The 20,459-nt window shown below is 38.6% G+C and overlaps 1 protein-coding gene across 1 annotated transcript in view; it reads left to right on the forward strand.

The window, feature by feature from the left end:
- The first annotated feature begins 9,618 nt into the window (after positions 1 to 9,618).
- RICTOR (RPTOR independent companion of MTOR complex 2) overlaps positions 9,619 to 20,459 on the forward strand; it is a 142,185-nt gene continuing 131,344 nt past the window's right edge. Inside the window, 2 exon segments of the mRNA XM_047766689.1 lie at positions 9,619 to 9,689; positions 9,861 to 9,908. Of these exon segments, the coding sequence (XP_047622645.1) occupies positions 9,641 to 9,689; positions 9,861 to 9,908 (97 nt within the window). The 5' untranslated portion in view covers positions 9,619 to 9,640.

Genomic DNA, 20,459 nt, shown 5'->3' on the forward strand with positions numbered 1-20,459 from the left:
ATATACCTGTTATCAAAAGATAATAAATATTTATCCTTTGAAAGCAGATTTGATTTTTACCAATAGGCTAAAACCACTTAAGCTTCATTAGAGTACAAAGTGAGCAAAAGCCAGGCAATGTTTTTTGGTACAATTAAGCTGTAACTATAAGGTAATGACAGTTTCTTGTTCATCATAAATTGCCTCTAACTTTTTTTAGTACCTAAAGATAAATTGATTGAATATTTAAAATTTAAGTTTATAGTAATAGTTTTCCATCTCTCCCTCACTTTAAAAATGAATTTTATCATTAAATAAATTATAAATACATTTAAAGCTCCCTGTGTGCTTCATCCAAATTAGATTTTATTCTTTCCTTCCCTCCTTCTCAGAAAAAATCAGTGCCTGATTTTTGTGTTTATCATTCCATGCATTTCTTTATATTATATGCATATAACTCTAAAAATGTGTCAAGTATTATTTGTTAAAATTTGATATAACTAGTATCATACTGTATTTACTTATCTGCAACCTGCTTTTGTCACTCTTCATTATGCTTGGAAAAGACATATTTTTTTCAATGAACAAATCACAGATATTTCTATTTTTCTGTAGAAGTCCATATTGGATCATTCCCAGATTTAGCCAGAGTAAAAGCACTACTGCGGACATTCGGGTCAGAGTTTCTGTGGGCACACATCTGAGGGTGTCTCTATGGCGTTATACCTAAGAGTGGAACCATCAAATGGTAGGATGGGGCATTCTTCACATGAATAGATACTGCCAAACAGCTTTTGTGTCTTATTTAAGAAACTCTTAACCTTTTCCAGCTCATGAAGTTATTCTACATTTTCTTCTAAAAGTTTTAAAGTTTTGCTTTCCACTTTTAATTCTTTGAACCCACCTGGAAATGTAGATCTACCCCCACCCCCACCCCAGTAAATGGTTCCTCCAGACCATTTATTGACTGGTTCAACCCTCTCCATAAATGTCCAAGACCAACTCTCCATCATATGCCACGATACCATTTATGTTTGTTGTGAGACTCATTCCCAGGATTTCACGACCATTTTTTTTCCACTGTATTCATGCTGTGCATTGCTTGCCATTTGACCAATAATTTCAAGACTCTGAGCACTTTTTACAAAAAAATTAATAATTCAGTAGCATTAATACATTATTAAAAGAGAAGCCTGAGAATTTAAAAATTTTCAATTATGGAAGTAGAGGAATTAATGATCATTCTTAGGAATACTATAGGAAAAAATAAGAGAAAAGTAAAGGAGTCCACTGGTGGCTCCTGAGTTAAGGATCTGGCATTGTCACTGTGGCTCAGATCATAGCAATGGCATGGGGTGATGGTTCATTACCTGGCATAGGAACTTCCACATCATGTGGCTGGCAGTGGCAGGTGGGATGGTAAGAGGGAGTGGGGAAAGAAAAAGTAAAAACACAAATTAGAAATTTACAAAGGTCAGAAAAGTTAATGCAGAATATTAGACACAATTAGTCTACATTTAGGATTTGTGAAAACCTAAAAAGTAGCAAAATGTTTTTCAAAAAATTCAACAATTTCTGTGATTCCACATTGACCAAGTAACCTTTTGGTTACTAACTCAGTTTCCAAAGTATATCTGGAAAGAGGGTATTGTAGGAGAAGAGCAATAGATAATTTAGGAAGTTCTCATTGTGGCTCAGTGGGTTACCAACTCAACTAGTATCCATGAGGATGTGGGGTCTAACCCTAGCCTTGCTCGTTGAGCTTTGGTGTAGGTCAGAGACAGAGCTTGGATTCTGAGTTGCTGTGGCTGTGGATGCAGGCCAGCAGCTGCAGCTTGGATTTGATTCCTAGCCTGGGAACATCCATGTGCCACAGGTTCAGCCCTAAAAAAAGCAAAAATAAATAGATCATATATTACCCATTGTTGTCTGCACTCTTTGTCCCTTCATGTAGATCTGAATTTCCATCTGGTATTATTCTCTTAAGTCTGCAAAACTTCCTTTAACATTTATTGTAGAACACATCTATTCATGAAAAATTCTTTGAAATTTAAAAAACAGCTCGATCCCGTTGAGGCTTGGTTTTGGGTTTTGTTTGGATGTGTCTGTGGTCGCCTTTATTTTGGGACTGGTGCAAGCTTTCTCCCTAAGTTAAATCTTTTGGGGGTTTCATTCACCCCTTTCCCAAATGTGTAGCCTTTTGGAGAGTCTTAACGGAATACTCAGTGTTCACCAAAGTCTCCACTCGCTGGTTGGAACTCTAATGTCTTTCAGCAATCTGCAAACTCTGGCTCTCCATTCAGTTCACATCCCCGAGGAGTTGTTCTCTGCCAGCCCTCACAAAGTACCTGTACTTGCGCAGCTTTAAATTCAGCTAAATAATCAAGAGGATTCATGTACAGATTTCTGGAACTCCTACTCCGTGTGGCTCCCTCCTCTCTAGTAGTCTGTCCTTCAAATTTCAATTGCTTCATTATCTCTGAACTTTAATCTTTCTTCCCTCCATCCAGTGAGACTGCTGTTTATTTCACTTCCACAGCTTCATGTTTTATTTAGAAAGCTGTCCTCAGGCAAAAAGGCAGAGAGAATGTTGACTTCACACTATTTGTTTCTTTCATCTCAAGGTCAAAGTGCCACACAATCTATTGTCCAATAGCTAGAAACAGTTGTTCATACATTTTTGTCTAGATTAATAGTTTTTTTGGATTTTTTTGGTGGGAAAGTAGATCCAATACCTATTCTCCATCATGGATGGGATCAGAAATTCTTTATTTAAAAAAATTATCTATCCAGACGCCTCCTTTATATTCTTTATATACTTTTTCTATCAGTATCTGAACTCTCTGGGATACAATTCTGCCAATTTTTTTTTTTTTTTTGATTCTTACTCATATCAACTTTTTCTCATGCGTTTTGTAATCTTTGGACTTGAACTTTTTTTTTTTGGCTGCACTTGCAGCATATAGAAGTTCCTGGGCCAGGGATTAAACCTGCACACAGCAGTAACCCAAGCTGCTGCAGTGACAATGTCAGATCCTTACCCCTCTGCACCACAAGGGAAATCCTCAACATGAAACTTTTATTTGTTTGATCTTAAATTGTATTTTTCTCTAAGAAGGATTTGTTATTGCTACTTCTGGAAGCTAGGGGGCATTACCAACCTTGGTCCACTTTGGTTCACTTCTAGAATCTTAGGCTCAATGCAGAAATGTCATGTTTTTCTTTTCAACCTTCTGGTAGTGACTTAGCTTTCAAAGCTCAGGTATGCTATTGGCATTTGCCTTCTATATAGCTTGGCTTTTCCAGTTTTCCACTCACTCACTGTTACTCTAATTTTAGTACATTGTTAGATTTTTGTTTCTTGGTGGAAGTGTTTTGGGTCTATTTTTTTTTTTAGCTGAAATAAAAAAGGAAAATAAAAGAAAGAAAGAATAAATTAAACTACTTATATTTATTTTACAGATTAACAATAGACAATTAACCCTGGTTAGTAGGTTAAATTAGCATGGTCATGTAAGGTATCCTGAGGAAAGACTGGGGATTCTGCTACTCAAGAGGTGTTCACAACTGTCTCCAAGGAAGTCTTTTCTCTTGGGCATATGTCCATATACTATGCCCAGATAAGTAGATTTAAGAAGTATATTTTAAGCTATCCTTCACAAAATGGATACATGGCTTAAAAAGAATCTTACAAGAAACTGTGTGTAACACAAATAATAAAAGCACAAACACAAGATTTTAAAATATGGAAAATCAGTGTTCTCTCTTGTGTGGTACAGCAGGTTAAGGATTCAGAGTTGTCACTGCAGTGGCTCAGGCTGCTGCTGTGGTGTGGGTTTGATCCCTGGCTTGGGAACTTTTGCATGCTGTAAGCACAGCCAAAAAAAAATAAAATGAATAATATAAAATACAGAAGATCAAATAGATACTTGTTCTCCTGATATAAGCACTTTATCAACATCATTACAAAGAAAAAGCAATGATAAGGTAATCAGATGTCTCAATCTCAGCCGATATTTTAAAAACTGAAATTAAGATTACATGAAATAATGAATTTATGCACCTTAACCTTTACTGTTATTCTAGTGTATACTGTTCCTTGAGATGTTAGCTAATGACAGTACAAAGCTATCTATTAGCAAAATACTTTAAAACAAGCACTCAGAATAAGAAAATAATTTTCTGTTTTTTTCCAGTAAAGTTAGAAGTCATATAGTATTGAATTCATTGCTTCGCAAAAAGCTGTTTTTGTGTTTTTTTTTTTTTTTTTTTTTTTTTAAGCAACAAAGAGGTACATACCAGTGGGGAATTTAGCAGCATTTCCTGATATAGTTTAAAAAAACACACAAACAAAGCAATTTGTTGACAGAACTAAAATATGCAGTCCCACTGGTCAACCAAAATAGAAAAAGGAAAACAAACAAACAAACAAACTATAGATTTGAAGGAAAAGATTGACCAAATAGGCATTATGGAAGTTTTTTGGTATAACTGGATAGAAGCATAGATGTTTCTACACTGGGTTCAGTTTTTGGAATTCTCTTCAGTGGTAAAATACACCAGTAACTACTCTTTTTCTGTACCATCATAGTAAAGATGTACCAAAAACATATATTCTTGTCAGTAAAAACAATGTTTTACGAAAAAGTCAATGAAGCTGTGGCTGTAAGTGATACATATAAGAGATTCACAGAAGAATAAAAATAGTACCACATGTGCTATTTATATAGTAAGGACCTTTACAACACAGTTTAATTTTCACACACTTTGAAATGAGGAGTGACTATGACAACCTTTTGTATCATGCAAGTGTTTGATGTTTATTTAGTGCCAAACTGTTTTTCATGATGACTGACGGTTTCCAGTAGTATGTTATCAGAAAAATTTTAAAATGTTTAATCTTTCCCTTCAAGGTAAACATGGTAAGAATAACTAAGAAAGTTATTACTTTTCAGAAGAAATTTGTGCTAGGAAGAGGGAAGGCATTTAGATAATAGACATTTGGAAACTTCTGCAGTTTTGTGATTTTTTTTTTTCTGAAAAGGAAAAATATAAGCATGCCACCTACATAAATTTTTATATCTACACACTTAAAAATCATGGAAAAAGAGTTTCTAATATGCTTAGAATCTTCAGATGAAGAGTTTTGAAACTATTTTGAAACTATTTGCTAAACATTTTTAAATGTTATGGCTTCCGGTTTACTATGAAAATGAGTTGACATTAGGGAAGATGAATATTTATTAGCTAAATGAAATGAAAAAAAATTTGTATGGATGGAATTTGGATGGATTTGAAAAATGAGTATGATGATTTAAAAACTGCAGTCAGTAGAGTAGTTCTTCCATTTTTTATTTTGTATTTTGTGCGATTCCAACAATTAAATCCAAAGAGTTAATATCCAAATAAACTCTTCTTAGAACTGGGCTTTTGAGTTGCTGTACCACAAAGAATTTAACAAGAGATCTTTAAAATAATGAAGTATACTCAGATCTATTGATTTTATTTGTACCATTAGTGAAAGTAACACAAAAAATTACATTGAATCACTTTAATTTCATCTTTATTTTTTATGTTTTAGCTAACAAAAAAGTTAATTCACATATATTGGAGTATGTGTACAGATGGACTTTTTAGATGACAAGATTATGTAACAATTTTGATCAATCCACTGCTTAACACATTATTATAATCAAATATTTATGATTGTGGCTTAGGACAGCCAATAAAATTTCTCTAATAGAGTTTTCCTTTAAAAACATTGTTTTAGAACAATTAAAATGAAAGATAACATCACTCAAAATTCTGCCAACCAGAGATAATTATTGTTTAAATTTTAGTGCATACCCACCCAGATTTCATGAATTTATGCACTTTTCACAAACATAGGCTTATACTTCATGTAAGCTGCTTTCACTGGGGGATTTTATACCTTAGAGAATTTTTTTTAAATGACATTTACTTGAGATTTTGCGACAGTTTCAATTTTTTTTTGGCTGTGCTCATGGTATTTCGGAAGTTTTCAGGCACAGGATCAAACCCATGCCACTGCAGTGACCCCAGAGGCTGTAGTGACAATACCAGATTCTTAACCCACTGAGCCACAAGGGAACTCCAGAGATTCAAATTTAAAGGAACAATACTAAGGGACTAGTTCCTGCTGTGCAAGGCTGACTCTTAATAATTAACCCTCTATAGGTCTGTAAGACCTGTTTAATTTAGCCCATCGCCTGCCATTTTAATGGCCTTTATCTAGATGTTAAATGAGTGGTTTAACTAAGAACAGAAACTACTAAAAAATAGACTGACCAAATGTGGTTTTTCACTTGCTTATCTTTGAATGGCCTATGTAATAAGGCAGATAGATAAGGGGAACTAAAATTTTGGCAAGGCTTTGTTTCTGTCCAGTGCTGCCACAGTATCTGAAACATATAATTTGGTATATAAACTAGAATTATTAACTGTGTATGGTAGGACAGGGACAAGAACCCAGAGAGTGACTATCAATGGAATCACTGTATCTTCCGAATCAAGCAGTAATATTTCAGAGGTGTGGTCCTGGACCTAATCTCATATAACATTTTTTATCAGTGACTAATAGTACAAGAAAAAAGTCTTTCACATAGTAAATGAAACCTAGTTGGAAAATGAAAACTAAGAAGAGGAAGTCACATTCTCAATGACCAGATCAGAATCAAAATGACCCGGAAATTAGAGAAGTAGTAAGAAGTAAACAAAATGAGTAAGACAGAAGGGTGGGCTAAAATAAACACAGAGAAAAAACAAGTTTCAAAAAGAGGAGTGACTAGATCTTAGCAAGTTTAGATGATAACATAGATTTTATTTTTATTAAAAAAATTTTTTTGGCTTTTTGGTGTTGCGCCCACGGCATATGGAGGTTCCCAGGCTAGGGGTCTGATCTGAGCTACAGCTGCTGGCCTATGCCACAGCCACAGCAACACCAGATCTGTAACCCACTGAGTGAGGCCAGGGATCAAACCTACAACCTCATGGTTACCAGTTGGATTCGTTTCCGCTGCGCCGCAAGGGGAACTCCTAATGTAGAGATTTTAATAAGCTAAGATCAATAATGTAGGATTATGGTTTAAAATGCAAATACAACATTGTAAAATGTATTCCTTACTAAAACTTACCTAAACTCCTGCTTCCTAGCTCAATGTTATTTGCAAGCACTAAGTGTTCTTTTTCTCAGAATGTCATTCACCTTAAGAACAGATGTGGAGAACAGAGCCAATTAAATGACTGACATAGTAACAGAGGGAAAAAAAACTACTTTCATTGTAAGATGAAACTTAAGTCTTGGAGAAAGATGATTTTTTTTTTCTCTCTCTCGCTCCTGAAAGGGATGGAGTATTTCAATAATGATTTTTAAATAGGAATATATTATTATAAAGATGAAAGGTTATCAGATTCAGGATCTCCTGTATCCTAAATAATTTAAAAGTGGATCCGTTGTACTCAACTTTCATGGAAGACTGAGAAAGAAAATGAAGTTAAATTGTTCTGGGAAAGAGTTAATTTAAAATAAATACGAATTATAAAAATAGGATAAAAGGTTAGTTGAAAATTGGGACAATTCTAAGAATCTGGTAGAATTTTCATTGATAAATTTCCACATTTCTAAAATGGTGAAATGTGATACATGAAGAAATGAAATACAAAATTTTTAATGTTTTAGTCAGACCTCAAGTTTGGTGATTTTTGCCTTGGGCTCTAACTGGAATATGTAATTTTCACCAAGACTTAAAAACTTCATTAAGCGGGAGCAAGTTTGTTGTCAGTAAAATTACTGCTGGTAATTAATGTCAGAGGACATTTTAAAAAATAATTGTGCCACATCCTTGAATCTAAGAGCAATATTAACAGCAGATACCTTATTGGAGATCTAGTAAGGAAAGGACCAGCAATATTCAGAGGATAGTATCCTACGGAGGCAGTGTTCCTCTTTTATTAACCTGATGATGCTACTCTATGCTGCTTTTTCCTGTTAAAATTTGTGCTTGTATTACAATTGATATGTATTAATTACAGGACATTTAAAAAGTACAGACAAACAAAAACCAAAATGGTGTAATTCCACCACTTAAGGAAAAAAATAGTTAACATTTTAATATACATCTCAGACCTTTTTCTCCATACAAATATATGTAGAATATTTTATAAAGTATACTTTTATGTATTTTAAGTGTTTATAAAAAAGGGACTTTTGTGATCCTTGCTTGATTTAATACCATGAACATTATTTCCTATAAAGTAGACTTGCATATCATTTTTAATGGCTGCAATAATTTGCATAATCCTTACCTTTGGTCATTTAAGTGTTTCCAATTGTTTTTATTAACGACTGTATCTTCAAAAAATTTTTCAACAGCAAAAAGAATTGATACAAAGAAAGAAACTAGGGCATTTACTCAGCTACATTATTTATTGAACACATTTTTGCTGGACACTGCAGTAACTGGAAGCTGAGAAAGGAGACGTAGTCAAGGCTATATCTCCCCTGCTAACTACCTTTCAGTCTCACAGAATAGAAAGACAAGTGTAGAGGAAGAAGAGGCGACAAAACGCTCATCCCTTTCTTTAAAAGTTTATTTAGATTAAGAGAAAGTTGCTGGGTCAGGGACCAGGTCTATATAATACATATGTATGCAAAAGTTTCTACACTTAATAACTGTTAGGTTATTTATATAAAAAAATTAAGCTACAACATCTACATTGGCCACATACACGGAAAATCTGGACTCAGCCCTCAGCCACTTCTCCTTGGTTCCAAGCAGGGAGGAAACCCTCTCCCCTGGCCTCTTGGCGCCCGCGCGTACGCGGGAAAAATCCCACCAACTGCCAGGGACCCCCACCCTGCGCTCCAGACTTCTTGAAACAGTTTCTCGCGTCCTGCGCCAGGCGGTCGAAAACAAAAACTTCCACCCGACCACTTCCACTTAAGAGAATCCAGCCTGGCCAAGTGTGGCTTTGAAGAGCAAGTGCAAGCATAGCGGTCAAAGAGAGGTTGGAAAACAAACTTTGTTACGTGTTAACTTGGTTGGAGCAAAACAACTCCTGGCAGGATTTAGTTACGTTCAAACTGAGCAGTGTTTGTTTTGCTTTAATAAAAACGTTTTTTAACTGATGAGTAAGGAAGAAGGGCTATCTCAGGGCTTGAAAACAATCCTGCTGGATGGTTTCAGCAGGTGGCCAGCACGGTGCATCCCGGCCTCCTCCCACCTCGCATCGGTTCTGACTATGGTTTCCGTGGCGGCTGGAAGGAAGCATCCTCCACGCGGCAAACTCGCATCAATGGGATTCCCCTCGTGGGAAATGCCCCCTCCTGGAGGACATACTCCCAGAGGGCCGGGCGTGTCGCCGCACCCGCTGGCTCTAGGACAGACGAGCACGAGCTCGGTACGAACTGTAACAAGAGTCAAAGTAGTCACCGCGGTTCCTCCGCGCCCGAGGCGGAGCCGGCTCCACCCGCCACCCGCCACCCGCCACCCGCCACCCGCCACCCGCCGCCGCCGCCGCCGCCGCTGCCGCGCAGGGGCGGGGGAAATGCCGCGGGGGGCGGGCGCGGCGAGCGGGGAGGGGGAAGGGGTTCTCGCGCGATTGGGCGAGGTTTCCGGTGTTGTGACTGAAACCCGTCAATATGGCGGCGATCGGCCGCGGCCGCTCGCTGAAGAACCTCCGAATACGAGGTAAGTCTGCTGCAGCCTTCACCCCTCACCGCCCTGCGCCCGCCACCCCTGGCACTTGCCTCCCTCTGGCCCTGGACAGGAGGGGCGAGTCGGGGCGCTGGCCGGAGCCAGGGCTGCCGCCACTGGCCTGGGAGCGAATCCTAATTGGGGCTGTGTGTCTATTTCGCGCAGGGCGGAATGACAGCGGCGAGGAGAACGTCCCGCTGGACCTGACCCGAGGTAACACGGGGCGCCGGCGACGGCGTTCTACTGGGGAGGAGTCGGGGGCTAGGGGCCGCGGGCAGGGGCGGGCCCGGCACGGGACCCGCGGGGGTGCGGGAAGCAGAGCCCGAGCCCCGCCTGCCGGCCCGCGGGAACCAAGCCCCGGGCAGTCTCGCCGGACCCATCCCCCTTCTCGGTGCCCGCTTTCCTCGCCCCGAGCCCTTCTCCGGGCCTCTGGGTGCTGCGGGTGCCGGGGCGGACCGAGCGGGACTCGGCGGAGCCTGCGACCCACTGGGTTCTCTCGACCCCAGAGGCAGCGTGGTCCTCCTATCCCGGAGCTCGAGCAGCCGAATCCCGGGGGCGGCCAGAGGGAGGTAGAGACTGTTATTTAGGTTGCCGGAGGATGTCTGAGGGAAGAGCGACCACATCCTGCCCTCCTCGTCCCCCAGAGCCGAAGCCGGACTGTCTTGGTCTTCGCCGACTGCGTGACTGCTTTTCTTTTTGCCCACCGCCCTGCTGCGGGGACCCGCAGCATTGATAACTCGGTAGCGAAACCTGGAGCCCGTGATTTCTGCTAAGTGTCTGGTTTACGCTGTATTTGCCTCCTGTTTCCCTTTCTCGGGCGGCTGGGACTGTAGTTGGCAAAGACCGCCCCCTCACCCTCGCTGCAGGTTCATTGTTTACCTTCTGCAGTGGCGATGGGTTTGTTTATACCTTTGGAACTGGGTAACCCCCAGTTATATTTTTAAGGACCTAATCCGGCTACGGGCCAGTGTATCATCTATTAGTCACCGTACTGGTGTTTATTCGACAATATCTTGCTGAGGATTTAGTGGTTATACACAAGATTTTTCTTTTCTCTTCCATGGTAAACAAGATTTGGTCTATTGATTCCGAAGAAGTCCTACTTCACACCGGCTGGCTGTAACTTAGAGTGTAATCTGGTTCAGCTGTACAGAATCAGTTTCCTTTTTGAGATCTTAAACACACTTTAGGAGGTTAAAAAAAAGTTGTTTTAACATTATACGTAATACTAAAAATTTTAATCTACGTTTTACCTGGCATAATGATTTTATCTACAGTATTTGTTAGACGTGGGCTCACTGTTGAGGTTCATCTCTGTATTTAATACGTAAAGCATACCTCATTCTCTAATTCGTTTTATTTTGTATGTCATAAAGTAAGATTACTGTTTTGTAAACTAAAGTCTAGTTTTTATTTAGCTACAAGAGTACATTTTTCTAACAGTATTTTATTCTGAAAATTCAGGGACTTATTTTTGTGTGAACTAGTTCCTTTTACAGGCAGAAGAGTTTCTAAGATAAAATAGGGCTTAAGTAATAGAAATGGCAACTGATTAGATCACTAATACACTTAATTGGAACTTTTTTTATTCAGCAGACGGTTTGAATATTAATGTAGAGAGATGTAAAACTTTTGACTTTTGTGTAACAGTTTGGAAACTTGACTATATATAACATACAAAAAGTCTGAAGTATATGTGCAAGAAGATAGCTCTAGTAAGTTTCCTAACAAAATAAGCAAAATTCCCACAGGCCTCAATTTAGCATTTGAGTTTTGTAACAGATGTAATTATAGTGATTTAATTTATATATACACATATGGATTAGATGGAAGTGAAAAGAACATTTATTAGATCTCGAGTCTGTGCATTAAAAACCAGTTTGTATGTTGTGCTAGAAATGTTATAGTTGTGCTTTAAATTGACTTTGCTGAATTCCTATGTATAGTGGTTTTTCTGATATCAGAATTTGAGGTAATAAAAGCTATATCTGAATTTGATACTTTGGTTTATTCCAATTTTACTCAAGTTCATAGATAACTCTGTATATTTACTTTTTTAGTGAACGCCTATGTGCAAGATGTTTTTAGGACAATATAAAAGGTACAGAAGGTACTATTTCTACTTGTCCTGACAGAATGTATTTCAATTTAGAATGAAATATACACTGCCAATTGATTGCAAAAGCTGTATGCAACTAAGAAAGAAGGCAAAGAGAACTGTATTCCTAAATCTTAAGGAAGTTTCTAATAAGAAAAATAATCTGAGTTAGATTCATTGTATAGTGACTTTGTTGTTTGAGAAATCACTATTCTGACCAACATTCATTGTATTGTTAGAAGAAGGCTTGTGGATCTAACATGAAGAAAGTTCATAAGGAATTAAACTTTAGTTTAATTCCGTTTCGGAACTGTGGGGCAGTCTGGGTTACAGCTGAAGGGCAGCTGTTTATGGATTAGATTACAGCATGATTTAGATAAAGTTTGGTTAACTGAATTTTTTTTTTTTTTAATGCTAAAGCAGTGTTTGCTCTCATTTTCATTATTTTTATGTAACCTTTGAGAAATTCAGTGTAGCTATCTAACAAAGTTCATTTTAAAATAGAGGTCATGGTCATTCTTAGAGGAGCCACGAATGTACTGAAAAAGAGAGCAAACTGTAAAGTTGGGTAGTTCTCTGAGTTGTAATCTCAGCTGTTACACTTAATGGTTGCTTAATTTGGAGCAGGTTAGTTGACCTTAACTCCTGGTTTTCTTCAGCTCAAAAAAGAGAGGTTAACTTGAAGTTATTGTTGAATGTTAAGAATGTGAGAAATAAATGAGCCAGTGTTTATAGTACACAAGAAAAGATATTCCGAGTACTATACTGATACTTTGTGAGCAATGCTAACTAAATGTTAGTTGCTTTCCCACACTATGAAATCAAAATTGTTTATATCACAGGTAGAATGCTTCAAATGATTGTTTTGAATATTATAAACTCATTAACAAGGAATTATGGTTTTGAAGCTTTTGTTTTTTGCAGACATACAATTACTTAGGTTTAGTCTGTCTGAACTAGAGTTCTTTTTTATTTTAAATTTATTAAATGCTTCACAATATATAAAGTGTAGGTGAGTATATGTCTATAAATATAAGGAACTCTTTTGTGTCCCCCGATCACTCAGTTTTTCTCTGTGCCCCCACCCCAACTGTGATCATTTTTTTCTTCCAATTTTATTGAGATGTAATTGACATACAACACTACAGGTTCTTGAATATAACAATTGTAAAAAGTAGTTTGTGAGGTAACCTATATTAGGTCTAAGAGGAGAAAAATCTATTACATTTATTTAAGATAAAATATGATATATTATTTGATAGAACCATAGAATTTTTCTCCCTGACTCCAGAAAATTTCTTAGTAATAATGATTTGGCTAGCCTTGCAAACTTCTTGAAGCCCAGGAGAGTATTAAGGTACTTTGATTTTCATATTGATGTTAGTGCTATGGTTTATATATAAAATATGCTTCGGTAAAAAATTGCTTATGGATTAAGCAATAATAAATTGCAGTTATTTATGGTACAAATAAATATGATACAATTAAATTGTACTAGATCTTATAGTCAATTTATTGGTAATTGTACTAGATCTTATAGTCAATTTATTGGTAATTGTTCCTTTCAGTTTTGTTCAGACAGCTGTTCTACTTTTTTGTGAAAGTCCCTTATATTTACTATTGATATTATTAAGTACTTTCTCTATTTTGCGCATCAAAATTTATTTTGAAATCAAAATACTTTCCTTAACCACTTCCACTGCAAGGATGGTCTGGTTTTTTTTTTTTATCAGTCCAGTAGTACATCTCTTCCTGGTACTGAATAACTTGAAGAGAGTATTCATCCTAGCCCTTCCTATTATAATTTCATTGCTGTGTTCAAGGTGAATTTCCAGGACATGGAAACACATATATTCAAATATAACCATTAGAATATAATTTAAGTACTGAGTTTTATATTTTTGTGATATACAACCCTCTTACTTTTCCATTAGTAAGAATAAAAAATTTGACTGTCTTGGAGTTCCTGTTGTGGCTCAGTGGTAACCAACCTGATGCATCCATCAGGATGCAGGTTCAATCCCTGGCCTTGCTCAATGGGTTAAGGATCCAGTGTATCCAGTGTTGCCAAGAGCAACGTCCTAGCCTGGGAACTTCACTTTTGACCTCTAGCCTTGGAACTTCCAGGTGCCGCAGGTACAGCTCTAAAAAGACAAAAAAAAAAAAAATTGGAAGTTCCTGCTGTGGTGCAGTGGAAACGAATCTGACTAGGAACCATGAGGTTGCGGGGTCGATACCTGGCCTCACTCAGTGGGTTGGGGATCTGGCGTTGCTGTGAGCTGTGGTGTAGGTCTCAGATGCAGCTCAGATCTGCATTGCCATGGCTGTGGTGTAGGCCGGCAGCTGTAGTTCTGATTCGACCCCTACCCTGGGAATCTCCACATGCTGCTACAGGGCTACTTCTCTTTCTTGTATTTAATTTATTGTTCCATATTGCAACCACTTCTTTATGTCTGTTCCAGTAAAATCCTAAAAAGGGAGTAACATCTTTCTCTTTTTAACTTCTCCAGCACTTAGTATAGCATTTAATATATAAAAGGCAGTAAATGTTTGTTTTGCCTAACTGGTTGAACAATGTGAGTAATCTCCTAACTACAGAAAATCACAAAATAAAAAAGTGTGCAAATCTGCATCATTCAGATAACCTTCTTAAAAAGCACCTAAGACAGTCAATTGTTTTGTTTTTGTTTTATAGGGCCACACCCATGGCAAATGGAAGTTCCCAGTCTAGGGGTTGAATTGAAGCTTTGGCCACTGGGCTGTGTCACAGCTGCAGCAACATGGGATCTGAGCCGCATCTGTGACCTATGCCACAGACCTACACCACAGCTCCTGGCAAGGCCGGGGATAGAACCCGCATCTTCGTGGATGCTAGTTGGATGTGTTTCCACCACAATGGGAACTCCTTCAACTAATTTGTTTTCTTCAGATTCTAAACTGACTTTGGGATCTTCCTACTTTGTGAAGAGAACTTTTGTTTCTTTATTAAGAAGACTAATGCGAATCCCTTTGTCTTCTCCCTTTTATATTTTCACCTTTACTTTACCCTTCTCTTTCCCTGAGTACAAGGATAAAGCATCCGCGTTCATTTCCAAGGCTAAAATGGAAAAGAATTTTTTGCTCCTGATACTCTCCCCTAAGATTCTTGGTAGAGCTCAGATTTCTTTCTTCATTTCTTCCTTCCTTTGGCTCAGTTTTCTCATATTCAGGAAACATTTGTTGTATTCTTCATGTGGAGCAGATACTATGCTAGGCATGGGATGGTGGTGAAAGATGTGGAAATGATAAGTCAAAGATTTCAAAACAGTTATTTTTTTGAAGGCCCTACACACAGAGTAGTTTATCCTCATTCCACAGCTTTCTTCCTTAACCCCTTTAGTCTTGTAAGCACAGCTTTCCCCTTGTACTAAAAATAAAATTTTCTTAAAGGATGCTGGTAACCTCATGCAAAATTCATTGGCATTTTTAGGTTCCCCATTCTATTATTAGTACTACTACTGCATTAATAGTTTTGTTCCAGGCACTGAAATATATTATTTTACTTAATCTTCAACAAATTTTTAAGGTTCTCTTATTATCCTTGTTTTACAGTTGAAGATATAGGCTTTAAAATCCTAAGAGCCTGAAATTCAGAAAGGTAAGCCAGGGTCACAGGCTAGTGAGTGACTAATTGCAGATCATGCACTTGTAGCCACTACACTATTGCTATTCTTACAACTCCTGTTCTTTTCCTACGTCTCAGGCTGCTCCCTTTTGTTTACCGGCTGGTCTTCAGCTCCTTAAGCAAGTGTGCCCTAAGATTCTGTTCTTGATTTCATTTTTTTTTTTTTTTTTTTGTCCACCCTGTAATATATACAGTTCCTGGGCCAGGGATCAGATCCAAGCTGCAGTTGTGACCTAAGTCACAACTTTGGCAATGCCAGATCCTTAACCCTCTGTGCTGGGCCAGGGACCACACCTGTGCCCCAGAGCTCCCAAGAATGTTGATCCTGTTGTGCCACAGCAGGAACTCCTGGTCTTGATTTTCTTTTCCTCTCTCTTATTGAGCAGTGTTTTCACTTATGGTTTCAAAAGTCCATGAGTTGAGATGGTTATGATAGTTATATTTTTATTAATACTTTTTTAAGTTTGCAAAACAGATTAGCAAGTATGTGTGTAATCATCTCAGATTCAGATTTGTAATGTGGAAAATTTTGCACCCCCAAGGCACACCCACTTTTCATCTCTAGGTACCACCACCATCCTCTGTTATTCAAGCTAGAGAGCTATTGCTCATCCTCTTTATTTGCCATGTTTTTTTTTTTTTTTTTCACTTTACCTCTGAAATGTGTACTGAATGCAGTCTCTCCTGTTCTCACTGCCATTGGTCTAGTTCACATCCTCATTCTCTCATTTGGATGATAGTAAAATACTCTTTTCTCTCACTTTTCTTTTTTTTAACTCCCTGTGCTATATGATTGCCAGGATTATTTCCTTGAAATCTAGATATGATCTTTACATGTTCATTTTGCTCACAGAATAAAGTCCAAATTTCTTAGTTTGGCATTGATGGCCTTTTATGATTTATTCCAGAATTATTTACTTCTGTACTCTCTTAACCATGCTGTTCGAAATCTATCTACCTCTCTTCATTGTTCGCTTGTGTAACACACTCCCTCCCTTCTTTATAAACAGTGTTTCTCAGAGGGCACTGGGGAGAGTTTGCTGAGCCTAAAGTACCTACCTCTTCATTCTTTTTCTTCCCCCTTGGAGATTGTTATGCCCCAGCTGAGAATCCTTGCTTTAGTGAAAGACTAAAAGATGACTGTTATTCCTTGCACATGACATACATTTTCTATTTGACCTTGTATAGGTTGTTTTTTGCCGGGGCCAGCTCAGCAGGATGGGGCTGAAGAACGGGTGCTGTGGAACTTAAGGAAAAATAGTTAACATAAAACAAGACACAGAGACATTTATCTTAAGTAACGGTGGGAGCCGGGGAACTCAAGGTCTCAGGGACCAAGAGCATGGGGGACTCAAGGTCTCAGGGACCAAGAGTCCTGCCTCCAGAATCCACACTGCTTTTATTGTGAGGTCAAGTGAGGAGTGGCTATGGGTGGATGATACAGGGTTTATTTACTATTATATAAGTTCTTTTACTATTTAAAAAGCCACTTAGGTGGTAAAGGGTTAAGCTCTTGCTCTGACCTCTAGGCACATAACAGTTCTTAAGCTTAAGTCACTTATGCCTTTAGGTTTTTGCTCTTAAACTTAAGTCATTTACCAGCACTGTGACTGTCTTTCAAGAAGGAAGATGGGATAAAGTAAGAAGATGGGATAAAGTAAAGAAGGACAAGATGGAGTTTTCAAGGAAACATGTCTTGCAACATCTCCCCCTTTTTGTTTTTGTGGGAAGACAAAATAGGTCTTGCAACTTTTTTCATTTCTTCTTGAATTATTTGCTTAGACAGAACACAGTCCAAGTGTTAAGTCTCAGAGTTCAAGTTAAGTCTCACTGGAACTCCTCGGGTTTCTGCTGTGCACAGACTGACCAGCTTCCACAGGTGGCCAGAGCAGGGCTTAGCACTCTGATGATGGTGAAGGGAGTCTCTGGAACTTGACCATGAAGAGATTCTTGAGGTGCTATACAGCCTCCCCGGTGTCCATGTCAGCAGCAGATGCAACCTTCTTCACTCTGATGTGATGGATCCATGGGGCAATACCCACAACCTTTATAGCAGTTGGGCTTGCTATGCGACCCTCAGTTTACAAATGTTAATAAATAGCCACAAAGAATGTATCAAAGCCCATATCCCTACACTGACTACCTGAGTTAAAAATCTGCCTTAATTCCCCCCCTTTGAGTTGGAGACTCTAACTGTGGGAAAAGGGGCGATGACCGCTCTAACTTCTTCCTGCTGAAAAGGGGTATTGTTAGGGAAAGCAGTTAGGTCTCCACTCATGGAATGGTCAAGTGGGCTTTGATACATTGCTTTGGATACCTCAAAGAAATATTTTCACCAGGAGGAGGAGGTCAGCTGGTTCCACAGGGCAGCTCCAAAAACTGGAGCTGGATTGACAGCTCATGAATCTATTGATGATGATCTAGCAGGGAATTAGACACATTCTGTGAACAATCAGGAATACAACACTTAGATTTTATAATAGCACAGGTAACACATGATTCTTCTGATTTCTCTGGCTGGTTATGAAACATTTGTATGCCTTGGTCAGCATGCAATGGAAAGCTACCTTATGTCCTTTTGAACAGTATGATTTATGGCATCACCTTCAAGTTAACTTACTCAAATATATTCTAAACAGTCCCCACCATGTTCAAAATTCTCTTTTCAATGTCCACTTGCCACACACCTTGTATCACTTTCTGTATCCATATTAGTCATTTATTTTCCAAGCAGAGCAATCAGCTGAAGACAGACTATCTTTTGCCTTAATAAGATGCAATTCCATTCTTCATTCCTTCTATATTGAAAACACTCATTCTACTTTTCTAAAGCAACCACGGACTGACCTTTATAATTTCTAAAAACAAGTTTTTCTTATAGAGACCATCTCAGGGTGGCACTGATCATATTGGTTAATCATTCTAAAGACCTTTAGTTTCTGTTTAGTAACTGATGTTTCAGTGTCTCATTTGACTTCTGTTAAACCTAGGTACGATAAGATATTATACCTTATGTTGACAACTGTAACAACATGTATGTAGTTACCTTCCATATTTTAGGAATTTCTAAAAGAGGAGTTGGACTCTGAAACAATCAGAAAGGTACTGAGAAAAGAAAATGGATTCCCAGTCACAACTCAAAGGTTGTGTAAAGAATTTTGTAACCGGCTTGCCAGAAATATAAATGTGGCAGATTCATGAGGGAGGGGCCCAGGATTGGAGAGGAGGACTGAAAAGTGGCTCTGTATTCCTACATTTAGAGTCACCCAGGGTTGAGTGGTGATAAGGACAGGAGCCATTATGGAAATGTTCTATCAGTCTTGATCCTGGGCCTGAGGGGTCAACCACAGAGACCTTCGTCTTCAGGGGCAATCCCTCTTCCAGTGATCTGAGTCTTGGGGCATTCCCATTTAAAGGGTCCCTCTTTTCCTCAGAGGAAACAGACTCCGGGCCAAACAGTTCTTTGCCCTAGTCCTCTCACCTTGGAAACTCCCAGGTTGACTCCCTGTAGCGCCATAACTAGAGCCTCAGCCTTTTCTCAGTCTCTCTTCTTGTTCTCCTTTCATTCTTCCTGGCCCCGATTATAACATACTCTGAGGAGGTGCTCCAGATCCTGATCAGGGCCAAAAGCCAATTTTTGAAGCTTTCTCCATAAATCTGGCACCGGCTGAGCTATGAATTTATCCTTAAGAATTATTTGGCCCTCCATTGTTTCTGGGTTCCTTTGTATGTTTTCTCATTGCCCTTCTGAGTCTTGCTAAGAAAGCTGATGGACTCTCTTGTTAAACCTTCAATAGTTTTTAATGGGTTTTACTCATGAGGCTTTTAATCCCTGTACTATACAAGTAATAAAATGATTTCTATGCTAGTTGTGAGAATACTCACTGCGATGGAAACCAAAGTAAAGAGAGCTAGGACCAAATTATTTGGAGTAAGAGGCTTTCCTTTTCCTAGTAGATTTTCAGCTTCTCGGGTTAGATGTTTGATCTGACCCCAAGTGGGAAGATGAGCCCTTATCATCCTCCTTCTGGGGTCTGGAGTCAAGGGATGCTTCACAAGCTTTCTCATGGTATGGTTTGATTCTTCTATATGGCCCTTCTCTAATTGGCTCTAATTGTTCTTGGACAGATCACTTAAAACCTTTAATTTTCTGAAGAAAGAGGTCAGTGCTCAACCCAAACTGGTTTTTCTGTAGACCATTTCAGTCGAATAGATTCAGGAGAAACAATTATTTTTACAAGCAGTGGCCGCTAATGAAAAGGCCAATATCCCAAACCAGATTTGTCCATTTTAACCTCAGATTCAATAGGTTCCACTCTCCCTTGATAATGTCTTCCTAATCCCAATCCGGGAATGTACCCTGTTTCTGCAACATTTTTTGGCTTTGATGACTATATTGATCTACTGGTGGTAAGTAAATTTCTGCATGCCACTGTTGTAATAAATCTCTCCCCCATAGATTGATAGGGAGTTGAGCAACATAAGGTTTCAATCTAGCTGGCTGCCCATCTGGTCCTTCACAATTAAGCCATTGGACACTCTTTTTGAGACCCTCTGCTTTTCCTAACCCAGTGACTTCAATATCAGCTGGCTGAAGAGGCCAGGTGTCCGGCCAGTGTAAATGGCTAATGATTGAAACATCAGCGCCAGTATCAATCAATCCTCTAAAAGACTTCCCATTTATGATAACTTGACAAGTGGGTCGTTCCTCTAGGACCTTTTCTGATTAAAAACACTCCTGCCCCTCCTGTGGTATTGAGTCTCTTCTGTCTAAAATTATTCCTGTCTTTTTTCTTCTGGACTCTAGGTAAAATTAAGATTTGAGCAATCTGATCCCCTTTTTTAATTTTCCAAGGAATCGCAGTGGAAACCATCACTTGTACTTTATCATCCGCGTTATTATCCAATATCCTGGTATGAACTCAAACTCCTTGTTCTGTTAGCTCTGCCCTTCCTATTATCAATCCTATTGTATCTGATGGTAATGGATTTTCCAACTTGG

The sequence above is a fragment of the Phacochoerus africanus genome, chromosome 1 (genome assembly GCF_016906955.1).
Source record: "Phacochoerus africanus isolate WHEZ1 chromosome 1, ROS_Pafr_v1, whole genome shotgun sequence".
Classification (NCBI taxonomy): domain Eukaryota; kingdom Metazoa; phylum Chordata; class Mammalia; order Artiodactyla; family Suidae; genus Phacochoerus; species Phacochoerus africanus.